Genomic DNA, 16,960 nt, shown 5'->3' with positions numbered 1-16,960 from the left:
AGCTTTGGGTTAATTTGCTGTATAACCACCATTCATTTATAAAAGATTCGAGGGAAGATGAAAAGGAAACAAGAGGGTTGTTTAGTCCCCTTATGAGCCATATAAAAACAACTTAATAAAGCTAGATAGAATCAAGACATACATTCAATAACAGACAACACATGTGCAGCATAAAAAAAAAAAAAAACTAAGAAAAAAAACCTCTTCAACTTATTTGGGAAAATACAGGACTGGAATGGATGTTCCAACCGTGACAATCAGTACTAATTGTTATAGCGTCACTGAGAAGTATTACATTTTTTGTGAATACAGATATGGAAATGACTAAACAACCTATTTGTATTCATTTAAATACAGTGAAAATAAATTTAAAAAATCATCGCCAAACTCTCAGCATCACTCTCATTCGACAACAAATTTGTATTTATTTTTCCACACCTTCTATTTGTCATCAATGTGTTGTTATTACATTGTCATGAACAGTACTTTGCGTCAATAAAAACTCCATAATGGCCGTTGAATTAGCTTACTTGCAACAGATGGGATGCGAGTGATGCTGGTAGCACAGCTAGACAATAAACTTGGGACCATCAAAATCTTTGCCAAGGCTGCAGTTCAGGAAGCAAGTACAACCAGACCAGATGGTGAGTGAGTATTACACATTTCACAGCCACAAACAACAGAGGCATTAAGACTAAAAATGACATGAAAAGCTTTAACAAACTCTTGGGCAAAAAAAAAAAAAAAAAAAAAAATCTAACTATGCCCCCTTCTCCATGGCACGGTATCTACTTGGCTCACAATTTATAATTTCGACTATTTGGTCAGTCTCTGTTTCAGTGTCTGCAGCATTCCTTATTTGAGACCGGGCGGTACCTTATAGGGGAAAAAAAGCGGCACAGAGCCCGAGCAAGTGGTGGGCAGCCTTCACAGTTAGTCATCAAACCAAACATTCTGACTTTGGCGGGGCTTAATCTCAAAGACCACAGTGGCACTTTCCTCTCAGGATAAAAGTAGGCCAAATAATGACAGGAAAAAAAAAACACCCCCCAAAAGAATAATAGCGCAACCTGCTCCTTTCACTGTGGGCCTGCTTTCAGATTTCTCCAGTGGCTACCCGTCTATTTTTTTTTCCATTCAAACCTCCAAAATAAATCACAGCTGTGCAAATGTGGAAATCGTGTATGCCAAACGGGTCTGTAAGATAATTGGGTGAGTGGAGGAAGCAAAATGAATAGATGGAGTCATTTGGAAGGGAAATGAGGACTTTAATGTCCAAGTGTCAGCCATGAAACACATCAACCTTGCAAGAGACAAAGGCCAGCACACAACCGCAGCCTGTTTCTGAATTGCCCCCCAACAGGAATCTGCGGTCAACATATGATAAAGTGGAGGATTGTGCTTCTATGAATGAGAACCAGATACCAGTTCTCGTACATTAACATCATATAACAGAGATGTGGCTGTACGGGGACCAGATGGCCACAGACCAATACAAAAGAACCGATGGAGCTCCAGTGACTTAAATATTCTGATGGACAGAAACGGGATATGACCCCTCATATTTTAATACAAATAATGAAATCATAAAAGTTTAAATGGTCACACGTTTAAATGTCAGCGTTGACACAGCAACAGATGCCTGTAAGAACTCATCCCATCCATAAATCCCGATCATTAGCAGAAGTGCAGGCCCAAGGTTTCCAATTGATCTCTGCTCGGGAAAAATATCAAATAAATCGTGTTCTGACCTCCCGGAGACCTGATGTTATGGCACACGTATACCTTTGAAGATGGCGGAACAGTGTACGAGAGGTTAAAAGCTGTACTCTGACTTTTTCCCCAACGGCGCAGCTCAACTGAGACCAAGATGGTAAAGATTATATTTGACAAAAAATAATGAACTTGATAAAAGAAGGAAATAAAACAGACAAAACCAAATTGCTTCCCAAGGAAGAATCCGGCACACATTTGATATCAAATTAAAAAGAGTAGCAGTGCCATAAATCAAAATAAGAAAAAACACAATTTTTATACCAATAAAAGTTGCATCTCAATAAAAATGAGCGGGCTCCCACCAGACACAGACAGCCAATCTCTCCGAGTCATTCGTCCAAATTAGAAGTGCTCCCTTGCACTTTTTGGACTGACTATTATATTCTCAAGCCGCTAATGCTACGCTCGCTCGCAGGTTCACCTGGGGCACGAGCTCCTGTGCACTCGTAAATTATGGGATGTTTTTGCCAGGGATGCTTTCAGGCTACTGCCTGCTGGCTAATATTTTTTTTTTGCCTCTGGTTTTTCACACTGATAAAGTCTCTTGCTCACACTTACTGGCCTCTTTGGAAGTTATAATTCAACCATTCTGCCAATATAATCACGCCTCCCACTCCATGAGGTGCATCCATCACTGACATCACACAAACTAATAGAGCCCTCCAATAAACAGTACACTTTAAAGCAGGGGTGGGCAAACCTTTTGATTGGTGGGCCACAATTTGACAGAGGGGCCGGATCAGGAGCAGATGGATGGAGTGTTTTGGTAACCTCACCTCATCGGAGAGAAAAAAAACCCATTTAACTTTAAATGGAAGTGAACAAAAGCATTATAACAAAATATCTGTGTTTGACACACCAGAATATTTAGAAAATAAAACATTAACAAGGTTTATTCATTTAATTTTATTCAAGTTTGGCGGGCCGGATTAAAACGTTGAACAGGCCGCATGTGGCCCCCGGGCCGTGGTTTGCCCACACCTGCTTTAAAGCAACTACTTTTTCAAAACTGACAGAAATGTAATGATACGGCTTCATGTTTATTATTATTGACATCATAATTAGGTGTTGTGGAAGGTTGACGATAATAACAGAAGTACGAGTTGACGACACTCAAGCTCAAATTACTTGCATCTCAAATCGGGTTTTCCCAGCTGGGGCGAGGCAGGCGCACAGCAGCGTACAGTATCAACACCCCAACATCAAACATCAATATTGCCCCATTAAAGAATGTTTAATTAGGCGCAGACTTTTCAGCAGGAAGTGTCATTCAATGTTAACATTTTCACACTTTTGATTTCTAGTCTTAAAAAGGTTCGCTAATGAAATGACTGGCAGTGCCGCTCAGAATTTATCATTTACTTACACGCTCCCCTTGCCTGAACCCTTGAAAAGAATCATCTTTTTTTTTTTTTTTCAGGAAAGTTGAGGAGCACAACAGCCTAAAGTGTTAAGCGGCTTCAAAACTGCTTTCATCTCTTGGGCCAAAAGTCCAAAAATTTTATCCTGCCATCAAACATAGCTAATACACATTTCGTGGACCCTGGTGGGTTTTAGCTCACAGGAATAACCCCAGTGGGTATTTCCCATAACATCTATACAGAATCAACTCCAAAGAAAGATCAAAACTTATTAAGATATGGTTACTCTTGGCAAGGCTGAGCTCATTATCCACAATGCCCAGCTAACCATTTAGTTTGCTGACAAAAAAACTTTAAAAAGTTTACTTTCATTTTTTTGCAACCCAAAGGTTAAAACCAGTATATTTCTTCTGAAATCAATCACACCCTGTAGTTCACCCATGTTTCATATTGCCCAAATGGCATAAAAAAAAATAAACATTATACATTTTTGTCTTGAGTTACAAAATTAGCAGCTCCTTTCAGAGAATCTCCACTCCTTGCAGAGGATAAAGACCATGAGTACTGTTTTAAGGAACGTCTAAATCGGTTTGTGATCAACTATCAATTGCTAAAAGGATTATATACTCTAAGTGCTTCTAATCACATTTTAGTATTATCATTAAGGTAGTTGACAAAAGGATAATTACAGTATGTCGATCCTACCATTCAGTGTTTATTTTAAATTTGCAAAGTGTAATTCGTTTGACAGTAAACTTCTTCTAGGAGTGATTTTAAACAGCTTTGTTGAAGGATTGTTTTCTACAATTGTTTACCAAGAGCTGCTTATTGTTGTGAGTTGAGTTCACCACTACCGTACAGCGTCGCTTTGTCAAGTTTGCTCACGCAAGTCAAAGCAAAAAAAAACAAACCTACAGCTCATGGCAAAAAACTCACTGTACTTCGCCATGTCAATGTTTGCCTAAAATAAGAGCACTAATACATATATATATATATAATGATTAATGATATTGTAGTTCCTTTCTGGACACTAAAAACAATATGTTAATCGCCTTGGGCAGACTAAACATCTTTCCTCGGCGTTGTCCTTGAATGCTAATAGCTGAAACATCACCTCCTGCTTTCTCACAGCTAAATAAAAGCAAAGCGCCTCGGGTACAGGAGGTGGAGTGGCTTATGTTATCTCCCAAGAACCGAGATTAATCTTTGAATTCCAACACAACTTTTCATGTTTTTCAAAAACTAAATGTCCTAAAATGGCATAATATGAATAAGAGCAAAATTAGATTAATGACTGGTTTAAACTAGTCAAAAGATTCCAAATAATTTACCTTGCGTGATGCCTGAATGTCGAAGAACGGCTTATTCCGGACACTGAAGGGCTCCTTGGTTTTGTCAATCTGTCCAGTCTTCATCTTCTCCATCCGTGGAGAAATGATCTCTTTTTCGATGCATAACAACCGGATATTGAAATCACACTGACCCACGGGTTGTCCCTGAAACACACAAAGGCAAATTCAATCTTAAATAGAAATAAATGTACAAAAACGAAGCACATAAGACTGCAGGTCAAATCAAATTAAAAATGGGAACATTTTGACAAAGTAATTCCGAATGTCAGCTAGAAAAAATAATTAGCTGTTGAATCATCATCGCCGGTGAAATTCTTCAAAGGGTTAATAGACAATAAATAAATTTGATTTTGATCATCAAAGCTCCATTTGAGGAGCAAGTTTTTGTTCAACGGGGAGGTTGAATGTCAGGCCGCAGTATTTGATTGAACTCTACAGAATAATTGTCTCTTCGATATTTTTACTTATTTTTATTTCACTTGATATCCAACAACCATTTGATTTCCCTGTTTTATATATATATATGTAAAAATCAAGAGCTTTTGTTTCTTAAATTCATATTGTGCACAGCAGCAAACTGTATTTTATTGTCTATTAGCATTTCCACTGGGGCAATTTTAAACTTAAACTCTGCATCAATTGTACCACAAAATACGGCATTAAATAAAAAAAGCTTTAACTGCCGTTGTGCAACTTAACTAGAGCAACTCCCACTTTAACTTGCAACATAAATACAGCAGGTTAAAATGTAATATTTGGTGGCTCCCTGAAAATGGCTTACAACTTATAAATCTGTAAATACCTCAATGTGTTTTATTCTATGCATATGCACTCTTCCCTCAAACCAGATCATCGTAATTCCATCTCAATATGCTTCTGTCGTGCTTATGTAAATAATTTAGAGTTGCTTCAATACGCAGCTGCCAATCTAGGAATAGCCACATACACCGCATTGCATCTGCTCTTCCTTCATGCGCTTCATGCAGAATTCAGATTTAACTGCTTCCACATCTGGCTGAAGATGCACTACACTTCTTGAAAAGAACCCAATGACATCACAAACGTCTGCATTTCTCAAATAAAATGTTGCAATTTTGAGCGTTTTCTACAAATGAATAAACTCTTCCCATGGTGTGATATTTTATATTGCATTACAACAAGATATATGTCTTTGAAAAACCACATTATTTAGAAAATAAAACAATAAGATTTATTCATTTAATTTTTTTCCAAGTTCGGCGGGCCGTATTAAAAGATTAAAGAGGCCGCATGTGGCCCCCGGGCCGTAGTTTGCCCACACCTGGTCTAAATAAAGCTGCACTCGACTATTTACAAGGCCCATAGCTCAATATCTACCAATCTATATCAGGACAAAGCGACCAAGACTGTGTCTGGGTTCTATTAGTATTCTTCTTGGTAGCTGCCGGAAAGGTCAGTACTCAAGAGCTTTTGAGGTAATCATTGGCGAGGGGAGGAGCGATGTTTGTTGACTCTGCAAGTAGAGGTGGGTGGCGAATTTTTTATGTTCAAATTAGATGTAATAATTTCATGGGCTGTCTGGTGAGCCATTCTCATTCTTATTAAAAAAAACATATCAAAGCAACATGAGAAATATAAAGACAAGGCAACACAAGGCTTGGTTTGAAAGAAGACTGCTTTTGATGCTACGGAAAAACGGCAAAATATAAATGTATATAGAAGGATATTTTTTGTTTCGTATGTTATTTCAGGTGCTTATGAAAACGGAGGAAAAGCTGGTAAGTGTGTCCCACACATTCGGCACCATCTGTCAGCGGTGTCATAGGGACAGCGCATGATGTAAGTGTGGATGATTCAAGGCGTGTGCTATCGGTGCTTGAGCAACACAAAAAATGCAGCAGACTGTTCTTCAAACACTGCCGACATTAAACGTTGTTTTGAAGAATTGATAATTGCAATCTTAAAAAGGAACACCGCCCTTAAGCCAATGAAGAAAGTATTTTAAAAAAAATGGCTCCACAAATAATGTGATAACTGTCACTGTAAAACATCTTACAGCTCATTCAACGGTGCGTGAGAGGGCTCTCATTGTTCAAAGGTATCAGTCAGGAGAATGTTACCAAAGAATTTCCATGACATTAAATAGAGTATGGAACATATGAACACTCTTCTTAAATTGATGAAAAAAATGAGAAGAGAACAGGCCATTAAGGCTGACATCAACATCGCAGGAGCTGGAGGAATTTCTGGCAATTAGTGGCTGATGAATACATATGACAACAATTGCCTATCGCCTTCATGTGTCTGGGCTATGTGGAAAGATGAAAGCCTTATCTGACAATGGGAAAAATAAAAGATACTTAGAAATGGATTACATTTGATTATTAATGCATCACCGCCTAGCTTATGAACATAACATCACAGCTAAAATATTACAGCACAGAATCGCAACAACACCAATAACAACAACACGAGCTGTATTCATATATTTCAGCGTGTTACGTAACTTCCATTATGGTTAAAGTCAGTAAGCCTACATCAGGCCATCAAGAATCTATATATATATATATAACTCACATTAAATGTTAAAGACCAGAGTGCTGCAGGAGCACAAGCCTTTTTCCAAGACGGGCTGCCGCAACAAGTAAGAACTTGAAAATAAGGTAAGAACAATTCTGTGTGTGTTTGTGTGGAAAAACAGTTCAAAGTACTTTTGATTGTTAGGTGCACAATATTTGGGGTTGAATGTCATTTAGCGATGGCGATGAAATATGGGCTCAAACTAGTCAAGAGGTTCATGTGCATCATAGCACTAAAAATCGGTCGGCAACACAGCAATAATATTTATTCTTCAGGCATTTCACAGCCAATTTTCTTGAACGCTTCTCGACTCCACGAGGACTGTCGTTGTCTTTGTTATTGCAGGTTATTCTCGCTCATAGAACAGAAATGAAATTGAGCTTTTCCTTGTGGTATTGAACAGTGTAGGAATACACGAGCCTGGATTGGACGGACCTGTGCTATGCAGTGTCTGTAGTATTCTAGCCAACTTATGAATAATATTGAATTTGAAACATACACCCCTCAAAGGAGAGTCCACGGCGCAAAGCATACAAAACGAAGATGAAAAAGCCTCAATATTGTTTCGGATTACTTTAAAACGAGGGTTGCTTAAATCAGGATGAGTGACAATATGTTGTCGGAAAATACAACTTCAGGACCGGTGCAGTTTTATTTTTTTCAGAATTTTTCTCATCTTTGTGCTATTTAAACAAGAACAGACAATCTCCTCCTGGGTAAAATTTTAAAAAGTGCATAAATGACAACTACATTTATATCAGTGGGAAATAACTTCATAGTATAGCAGTAATCCTAGCGAGATTACGTAACATTTAACTCAAAACGATCCCATGACAGCGTGAGGGCACGTACTCCTAATTTTGTCATAATCAAGAGAATCCCAGGCGTATGGTAGCTCTGGCGTTGCAAACAACTGGAGTCTTACATTAGGCCATGGACCGAGCAGGTGTTATCGTGTTCCTTCGGTTACACTGACGATGAGGCCTCTGCGCCAAGGGACACTCCACAGCAGATAATGAAGAAGGCTAATAATGGCCAACGCCGATCAATACGGCAGCGCTTCAGCGCCAGCTCGGTGTAGTCGTCGTGGAGCTCCTAACCACCGCCAAACATCTTACAAAAGACATTCCCGTCAGAGCAGTGTCCTCATTGAGCCACTTACTGGGGTGATCGATGGACCAATGGGGGCGGCGGATGAAAATAACAGTCAAAGCTACCCTCTCCACTTTCTGTTCCTTTCGGGTGATTCACCAGGTTTCTATGCGGAAAGGAGCTGGGGTGGTTAAGGTTGGTAATTGGAAGCTTGTTTGTTTCTGGGCCAGCCTGATTGTTGTTAGTAGAATACAGACCAGACTGGTAGATGACATAATTGGCAGTTATGCAATAGCCATAGCCAAATGCGGTGAAAGCGAGTCAATAAATGCATTGAATGTAAGTTTCAATTATTATTTGGCTGTGAATAAGTGCAAAAAAAAGTTGTCAAATCGGAAGCCTGAACTTGAAGTTGACAGTGTGTAAAGTTTGGGATGTGACGGGGTGCGGAGTTGAGACCCGGCAGGCAGACTGCGGACTGCGTCAAATAATGCAAAGCTTATTCAAATGAACGGCACTGCCCCGATCTGCTCAGAAATCAAACTGATTGCTACATTTTCCAAGTTACCACACCAGCGTATACCATTCTTGTCAACGCACTTTTAAGCCATACGATCCAAAAATTGCATGGTGCGTTTTCCCTTTGGTAAATGACATGGAATTCTGGAATTCGATATGACATTACATTTATTGAACCTATCTTCCGATCGACAACGGAGCTAATATCTTGCACTGGCGGATTATTTCTCCTGTCTGAGCATTTTATGGCCCTCACACATTTTATGAACACTATAGGCGAACCTGTTAAGTTTTAGAATTCTAGATGTGTAAGAGTTAGGGCCTCTTAAAAAAAAAAAAATCAAACTTTTCTTCACAGTGGGAGTGGTACTTTTTCCACTTTAGTGGCAATTAAGAAAATGAGATGCAGAAAGCGCTTCTGCAACAGGAGTCACTTTCAACAGTACAACTTTCGCTAAGTACATACAAATATTTTCCATGTGTCAACGGCACTGAAACGTAATATTCCAAAACAATATCCCGTCTATCAGAACGTTAAGAGAGGTGGGATGGCAGTTTTGTGAATGCCACAATGCTGATGCTTCCTACACTGATTGCTGTCCCACATGGCTTTCAGGCACTACACCCGATGCTGGGACTGATGTCGCAACACATTTGATTATCCAACTGTGTGACGCTTCGCACAGTTGCAGTAATATCCAGCCTCTGCTGAGTTCTGCCTCTTCTGTTATGTCTCTGATGCAGCGATTTTGTGGGATCGCTGCATAAATATGGCTCATCTAAATTTATGTCAAAGAAAAGAGTTCCTCATAAGAATACTCACGTTGAATTTGATGATGTCGTATATCAGATAGCGGGGGACGGGCTGGCCATTCACTTTGTCAATGATCATCTCCTGCAGGGACAAAAGCAAAAATGTCCGGTGATGAATGGTTGAGAGCATTCCTGAAAACAGTGAACTCCAACATGATATATAGAATTAAAAGAGCATCCGCGCGCCATAGGCATAGCGAGAGGTTGTGGGTTCTCTCAAGGGGATGTACGGATGTATTCCGAGAGGCCTGCGGGAATAAGCAGGATATGTAGGAAGGAATTGGACGGGTGAGCTCGGGGTAAGGTCAGACGGTAGAAGGACGTGAGGCGGAAATAGCTCAAAGTATCAATTATGCAAGGCTCTCAAGATGAGAGTCAGGTGAAGCAGTGACGGACGACACCGAGCAGACGGACCAGCGGTGTGTTCAAAACTCTTACGCAACGGTGTGATAACGACCAAGGATGGACTTGCAGGATTTGCCAGGACATGCTCCACGCTCATAAAATATTAACACCGCTAACTTTATTTTTCTGAAGTTGCAGATGTGAATGAAAAAAAAGGTCGCAGGTACAAAAACATCAGGTTTGCCATGGCTGATAAAAACTAAGCCTCACATGAATAATTTCACAGCAAATATCCAGGATTGATGTTTTTGTTTGGGATTTGAAATCAGTGGGAAAAAAAATGACAAGATAGGGCCCGCAAGCGGTCTGGCAAAGGGCAATTTAAGGCCTTTGAAAATATATTCCTTCATACTTTCTTTGAGGGAAGTATACCCCAGAAGGTAGATTAGATAAAACTATTCAATTATATTCCTGCAGTGGAACTGACTTTTTTTAAACAGCATTGTTGGACCATCGTGTTAAGGAAAGAAAAATTCACTATTATCACTTCTTACTAAAATAACAATTTTGGGGGAAAATATTACCTATTTGAACTCAAACATTGTTTGATTTGTGTGGTCCAACAGAATTTTCCTAAAAAAGAAACAAATGAAAATAGCCATGTCAAAAATGATGTCACCTTTAACCGATTCACTGCTGTGGACATTTGTATTCTTCAACTGGAATTCAACCGTTTAGGCCACCAAAGGACGTATTTGCCAAATGCGTTTATTTATTTTTTTAAATGGGTTGGTGTGGAAAAGGGTGTCGCCCAGCTTGTTTGTCAAATTCAGGTTTGTAAGACACTATAATGACTAAAATACATCTAGCTCTATTGGCATTGCATCACTTTTGATTTGAGAACAGCACAGCTTTTGAGTTGAAGATGAAGATTAGGTTGTGATGCTCAGCTGGTCACATGATTATGAGAAATGTTGACGTCAGACAACTTTCGGTATCTGACACTCAAAAGGAGTCACAAACCAGTGCTTTTGGTGAACTCTATTAATTTTATTCTTTGCCATTGTTGTTGATTTTTAAATCAGACCACATTTTCCGACACTGCGCATCCCATAGCGCTCCAGAATGCCTTGATAGTCTTGAGATTTCTTTTCTCCCAGCACAGGTTTCGACACCCTGTGCCGCCAGCTGTTTTTCACAGTGTTCTTTTCTTTATACACACAGCAAAGGCAAATTGCACGTACCCTTTTGTTAAAAGAAAACCGACAATCGACCATTTTTCCACAAGCATTGTATCTTGTCAATATGCATTCGAGCAAATAACTGTCTCAGAGATTCAGCGTTCAGTGATGATTGTGGGCTTTATTTCGATTCAGAGGTGCCAACATTTCTCCCACATGTGTAGGTGTCTGCTTCTTTTGACGCGATTATATATGTAAAGACCGATTTGTAGTATCCATACATCCTCGGTAATGGGATTGTACATTCTCAACCGGCAGCTGGTTGGCAGCGCAGAAGCGAATGAATGGCATATGTGTTGTGACGTGATTCATGGGTGTGGCTGGGAAAGTGAAGAATGATGCAATTGCATGAGGGCGCCATCACTAAGCATCTGGTTCAGTGAAGACAGCCATGGATGAATACATGAGTGTGACCAATGGAAGATGCCATTATGATGCCATCCAGTTATGAAATTGGAATAAAGGCGATAAAGCCGCAAAAAACTGAGAGTAAACAAAGACCAATGCCTGCAGGCTGAAGATGAAACCTATCAGAGAACACAGCAGGACTTGAACAAAGCTCACTATAAATAGAAAAAAAAACACATCCTCTCTCGGGGAACGGAGAGCCAGAAGCATAAACAGATAAAAATACACAAGAGTAAACCAAGTTCTTATAACAATCTCAACACACAACCATACCTGGGCTTTAGGGACATGCGAGAAAAATGGGGAAATTTGAACAGAAAAATGCACCAGTTGTGTGCTAGAATTAGTTGAATTTTCATGCAAGAGTTAAGCGAAGACCAATATTTAACTTTATGATTGATAATGTCGACAAAACAGAGCGCAAAGTAATACGTTGAAAGAATCAGTAGAGGATTCATCGATGAAAAAATGTCAAATATTTAGTATGACCTTTTCAAAGTGCAGCTACCGTATTTAGCACGGCAAGATTATTAAAAACAAGACAAGTGATATTTTTGCTCCTACAAAGAGGACGACGCCAGGTGTGTGTGCGCATGTGAGTTTTTAACAAGACGGCGTCAGACAATGAGCTCTCAAAACAGCGGGCAGCAAAGTACAATATGTTTCCAGGCTGGTTCGTTGCAACCAAAGAACAGCGTGACCAAATTATTTCAGCATTTGAAATGAAGACGTCCCTTGGAACAATACACAAGTGGGGGGAAAAAAACTCTCAATATGAGAGGAATCTTTTTTTTTTTTGTTTTGAGGAAGACAAAAGCAATCGAGTTAATCGCGCTTAACATTCCGAAAGGTGTTATTGATCGACGTAAGGTAAGGTAATACGGCCTACGAACACCATCAAGCCAAAGCACCCATGCAACAAAGCCTTGTTGAATCAACCGTTACATCATTTTCCAAATGCCCAGCAGAATGATCAGTCATCAAAAATCAAAACTTTGCCGACTCAATTTATACCGCTCAAGCCCACCGGCAATCAGTACCAAAAAGCTGTTTCATAGTAAAGCTTCGTATTGGAGGACGAGGTCACAGCTCAGATCATTCGCCACCAAACATTACAACACAACAGCAACATAGCACGACAGAAAAAGGAATCAGTGGCAGAAAAACACGTCAAATCTTCCATTAGCCATTCCCGGAGGATGATTTCCATGTCAGCTATATATTTGAACGGCTCAACATATTTGGCCTGAGGTTTTGGAAGCACACATCTATTATCTGCAAGACTGAGCAGCAGGGATATGCCGGTAAGGTTATGAAGGTTGGTGATGCTGCTGTTCCAGCGCACGCGGGGGGCTGATAGGATTTTCTGAATCGGCGATGACATTGGGTGGAATATGATCATGACAAAGAGGGTAAATATAATGAAAAAGAAGACTTACCCCATCCAAAAGTGTATTCGCAAGATGGACGCGTGGATCTTTCCGGAAAGGGAACTCTAAATTAGCTATGTGGAAGATGGTATTGTCTCTGTCGATCATGAATACTTCATGTTTCCCATTGATCACCATCATGTACCTGTTGGGAAGAGAGAGGGCAATTTCACACGAGATGCCGCTTGCAGATGAAAGCACATTGATATGAATGCTCTCCTGCGATTCACACGAGCGACTGGATTTCGAGGATGACGCGCACAGACTTCACTATTAAATTCATCGACCATCTGCACCCTGCTTGGACCATTTGAAAAAGTTACGAGAAACCCATTATTGAAATTGCAAGAGCCCCAAAACAACAGTTTTTTTTTCACCTCCCTTAACTTAGCAAATCTATCTTCCAACATTTAAATGCAGTTAAAATGAACAGCAATCGGTGACCCGCAACATTTCGCCATTTGGTGCTTGCTTCCACAGCTTAATCAAATTCTTCACAAAGACTTCCACAGAAAATGTGGTCATGTTTGTTTTGATTGTGGATCCTGAAACAATGGATTTAAGGATTAAGTGTCATTTTGGAAGAATCACAAAGGCCTTCATTTGGGAAAACATCACTTAAGACCGTAAGGCTTCGCTGACATTAACTGATTAGCAACACAGGAATGGCAGCAGAATCGTTTTAAAGCTTGGCCCCAACATGGCAAGATAAATGAGTCCCAATATTGGTCAGGAATAATTCAAATAGAGCAGAAAAAGTCACAATGTCATCATCGTTCTCTTCAAATGTAAGTCCTGTAGAGAAAGGGAAAGCGACATAATAAGAAAGGAAAGCTGTCATCGCAAACGTCTCGATAAGTGTGACTAATGACAATAATTAGAGCCCTGCTCCCTGCTCCAATCAGATCGGACAGCGACCTGCTGTTATGGAAATGTTAGAAGTTCAAATAGAAGATTTACGGGTGTCCACTGTAAATTGACTTGCAGGGTAAATACTCATCCCACTCACTTTCACTATATTACTGATGAATGGGCGGAAGTGAGGAGCGGAGGTTTGTCAGCAACAAAAATATATTCACAAATAGTAATATACATTGAAAAATATTGTTGTTTATTGTTTGCGAGTAGACGAAAATTGTAGTTGCACTGTCTCAAATTTTATGGGCACAATTGCACCAAAAAAAAAAAAAAAGTCTATCCAGAAACTCAAAAAAAAGAATATGCAAGGAAAATATTGTTTTAAAAAAAAACTAAAACTCCAGAACACAAACAAAAACGCCGTTCAGTTTTGACAAGTGGCTTTTCCTGTGTATAAATAACTCAATATTGATGCAATAATTACTTCCAATCACTTTGCATTCCAGTCGTTTCCCAGCCAATTACCTCCAGCTAAGCTGACGCGAGAAACAACAGTGCCATCAACGGTGCGCCTGACTTGACTTTAAAATGTCTCTTAAATGTTAAACAATATGGCGGCTCCATTGCACACCTCTGAAAAACACCATTAACATTCCCAGACTGCATGCTGCTCTTTAACAAAAGAAAATCCCATGCTGCAAATAAAGCAGGATTAAACTATAAAGCATAACATGATGCAACATTTTTCAAAGGTTAAATCGTGTAACCAATGCACTCCAAAATGGAGACTAATTACTTTGCTTCTTAAACATTAAACGGGGATTTGTGACATGAAAAGCGGACGGGGTTATTTAAGACATTTATAGTCTAGAGAAAATACAGGATGTCAGAATACGCTCCCTACGGAAAACAAGGTCATGAAACAGAGATGGATTAAAGATGACATCCCCGGTGATGATATGGATCTCTCATACCTGCTGTGCCTCCCTATCATCTCCACAAAAGGATTAGATGTGATAAATATCGTGTCAATACCAGCTGGTTCAAAGTGGGAAAGTCGACAAGCTGCCAAGCATCAGCCGGCATCAAATACCAGAACAGATGATCGTTTAATCAGCCTTTGACTGATGTACGAGTCATATATTTTCATTAATGAACTGACAAAAATTGTAGTCGTCTAAAAAAGAAAAAAAAAACATGTACGGTAATGCTACGTATTGAAAGTTTTATTCTGTAACGGCAACAATTGATTTTTCTCATTGTCCAGGATCCAAGCGGCTGAAGGGATTTTTTTTTTTTTGTAAATGTTCACAAGTCTTGGGACTAGTCAATACACTGATTGGATTTTGTGCCGTACGTGGAGTATGACGATAAAATTACTTTTCATATTTTGTTTGGCCTTGAAAACAAAATGTGTAACGAGATGGAAGGGCTTTTTAATTGGTCAAATGTTTCCAGAGAAAACTTGCCAATCAGAGTTTGTATACAACACGTATTACTTCTAAACAACGTCCTCAGTTAAAAGGTCACCGAGCGAGGCGATACAAATCGAGGCCTGTCCAAAAGCCTTTTGGAAACTGCAGAGATAAACAAAAAATGTGGGCGGGTAAAGAAACATCGGTGTCTCGGGAGTGTTGGCCAGATATAGGTTTGCACTTTTCAAAAAAAAAAAAGGTGCTTGAGGTGGGAGTCGAAACACGATCAAAACATCCAAAAGATAAAAACACTATGTAGACTGCGCTCGGGAAGAGTGGGGGAGCAAATGTTTGAAAAGTTCTGACAAATAATGATGCACGCCGACACAAAAGTGCTCGAGTACAACAAATCCTTAAAAAGGGACCACAGCCTGAGCGTATCAAACAGAGACTTTCTCGTATGCGGCACAACGGCAAATAGGTATGCAGAGAGCAGAAGCCGCTCCTCTGATGTCTAATTGAGCCAGTTAGCCGCAGCTAACCCTGACAGGTTCCGAAGAATGCAGCGGGAGACCATTAATGTCTTCTAACTCTCGGCGCTTCATTATGCTTTCATCTTTTTCGCATCAATCTGTCTTCATATTTGTAACTTCTGACAATGTATGCGATCAATTGCAAAAATATTCAAACTGTCTGATTTTGTTTCCCCCTCCCCTCGTTAATCTTAGCCATAAACGTGAGCCCCGGTCTCAAAGCACTTTAGCCCTAATGAGGAGAGGACATCTTCCCTGGTCAAGGACGGTGGCACAACTGACAGGCCCGGGATCTCAGAGCTTTGCTCATCATTACCAGTGCATCAATGTGGAAGACATTTTTTGTCATGTCTTCACAAAATGGTCCAAATGGTTTACAATAGAACCGGCACTTGTGCATGCCAAGCTGAAGAAGCAGAACGGTGTTTCCAAACAAGGGGTAAGCAAGCGCACTGCACGGGGTACGTGGGAAATATTTAACTATTTATTTCCAAGATCAATAAACAGCCACGACAAAAATCTCGGGTTGTCTCATTAAAGCTCAGACGACTGATGGAAAAAGTAAAACTGCTGAGTCTGAATATTAATCTCGTTAAGTGTTTTGTTCCTGATATTTAAAGTTTAAAAGCCTGTTTAAAGGGGACTTACTAATAAGAACTCAATTTTTCTGGTAAAAGATTTATCAGGCAGTTTTTGTCTTTATTTTAACTACGAACATTTTCTATTTTTTTTTTTAATCAAAGATACAGGCAAACTCTTCCATGTGATTTATTTTGCCTGCTGTAATAAAAGTCAAAGGTGCTGCAACGAAATATTAGTTTGAGTGGGTGCATATTTATGCAACCAGGTCTTTTTTTTTTTTTTAAATATCGCAACAATTGGGTTGTACAGCTTATGTCACTAAAGCCGGAAAAGTTTGGAGATGACTTATCGTGGCCTCATTTTTTTTTTTTTCACATTACAAAAACCTGGCATTTGAAACGGGGTGTGTAGACTTTTTATATCACTGCTGAGCGATGACTCATATCATATTCAGCCTGTTCGGTTGTTTTCTGATTAATTGAGATCGTCTTGTTTTTTTTTTGTTTAACATGTTTTCGAGGATGCCTTGGAAAAAAAAAAAAAAATCAGGTCACAGATATGAGACGAAGTGTACAGAATATTTTGTGGAGTCATTTGCAGATTGAAACTTTCATTTACTGACACTTGCAGCCCAGAGGTCGCAGTCATGGATACTCTGTCTCTCTTCCCGGAAATT

At 39.6% G+C, this 16,960-nt stretch overlaps 1 protein-coding gene across 1 annotated transcript in view; it reads right to left on the bottom strand.

The window, feature by feature from the left end:
- The window catches only part of rngtt (RNA guanylyltransferase and 5'-phosphatase), a 53,552-nt gene that overhangs the window by 26,505 nt on the left and 10,087 nt on the right, over positions 1–16,960 (bottom strand). Inside the window, exons 9-11 of the mRNA XM_088286774.1 lie at positions 12,906–13,041; positions 9,483–9,554; positions 4,469–4,633 (exon numbers count right to left, since the gene is read on the bottom strand). Of these exons, the coding sequence (XP_088142900.1) occupies positions 4,469–4,633; positions 9,483–9,554; positions 12,906–13,041 (373 nt within the window). The remainder of the gene's footprint in view (positions 1–4,468; positions 4,634–9,482; positions 9,555–12,905; positions 13,042–16,960) is intronic.

Source organism: Idiotropiscis lumnitzeri, chromosome 21 (assembly GCF_059441095.1).
Source record: "Idiotropiscis lumnitzeri isolate Australia: NSW breed Sydney's pygmy pipehorse chromosome 21, RoL_Ilum_1.0, whole genome shotgun sequence".
Lineage (NCBI taxonomy): Eukaryota > Metazoa > Chordata > Actinopteri > Syngnathiformes > Syngnathidae > Idiotropiscis > Idiotropiscis lumnitzeri.
The sequence above is the reverse complement of the archived record's forward strand: the minus strand, read 5'-3'. Positions and strand labels throughout refer to the sequence as shown.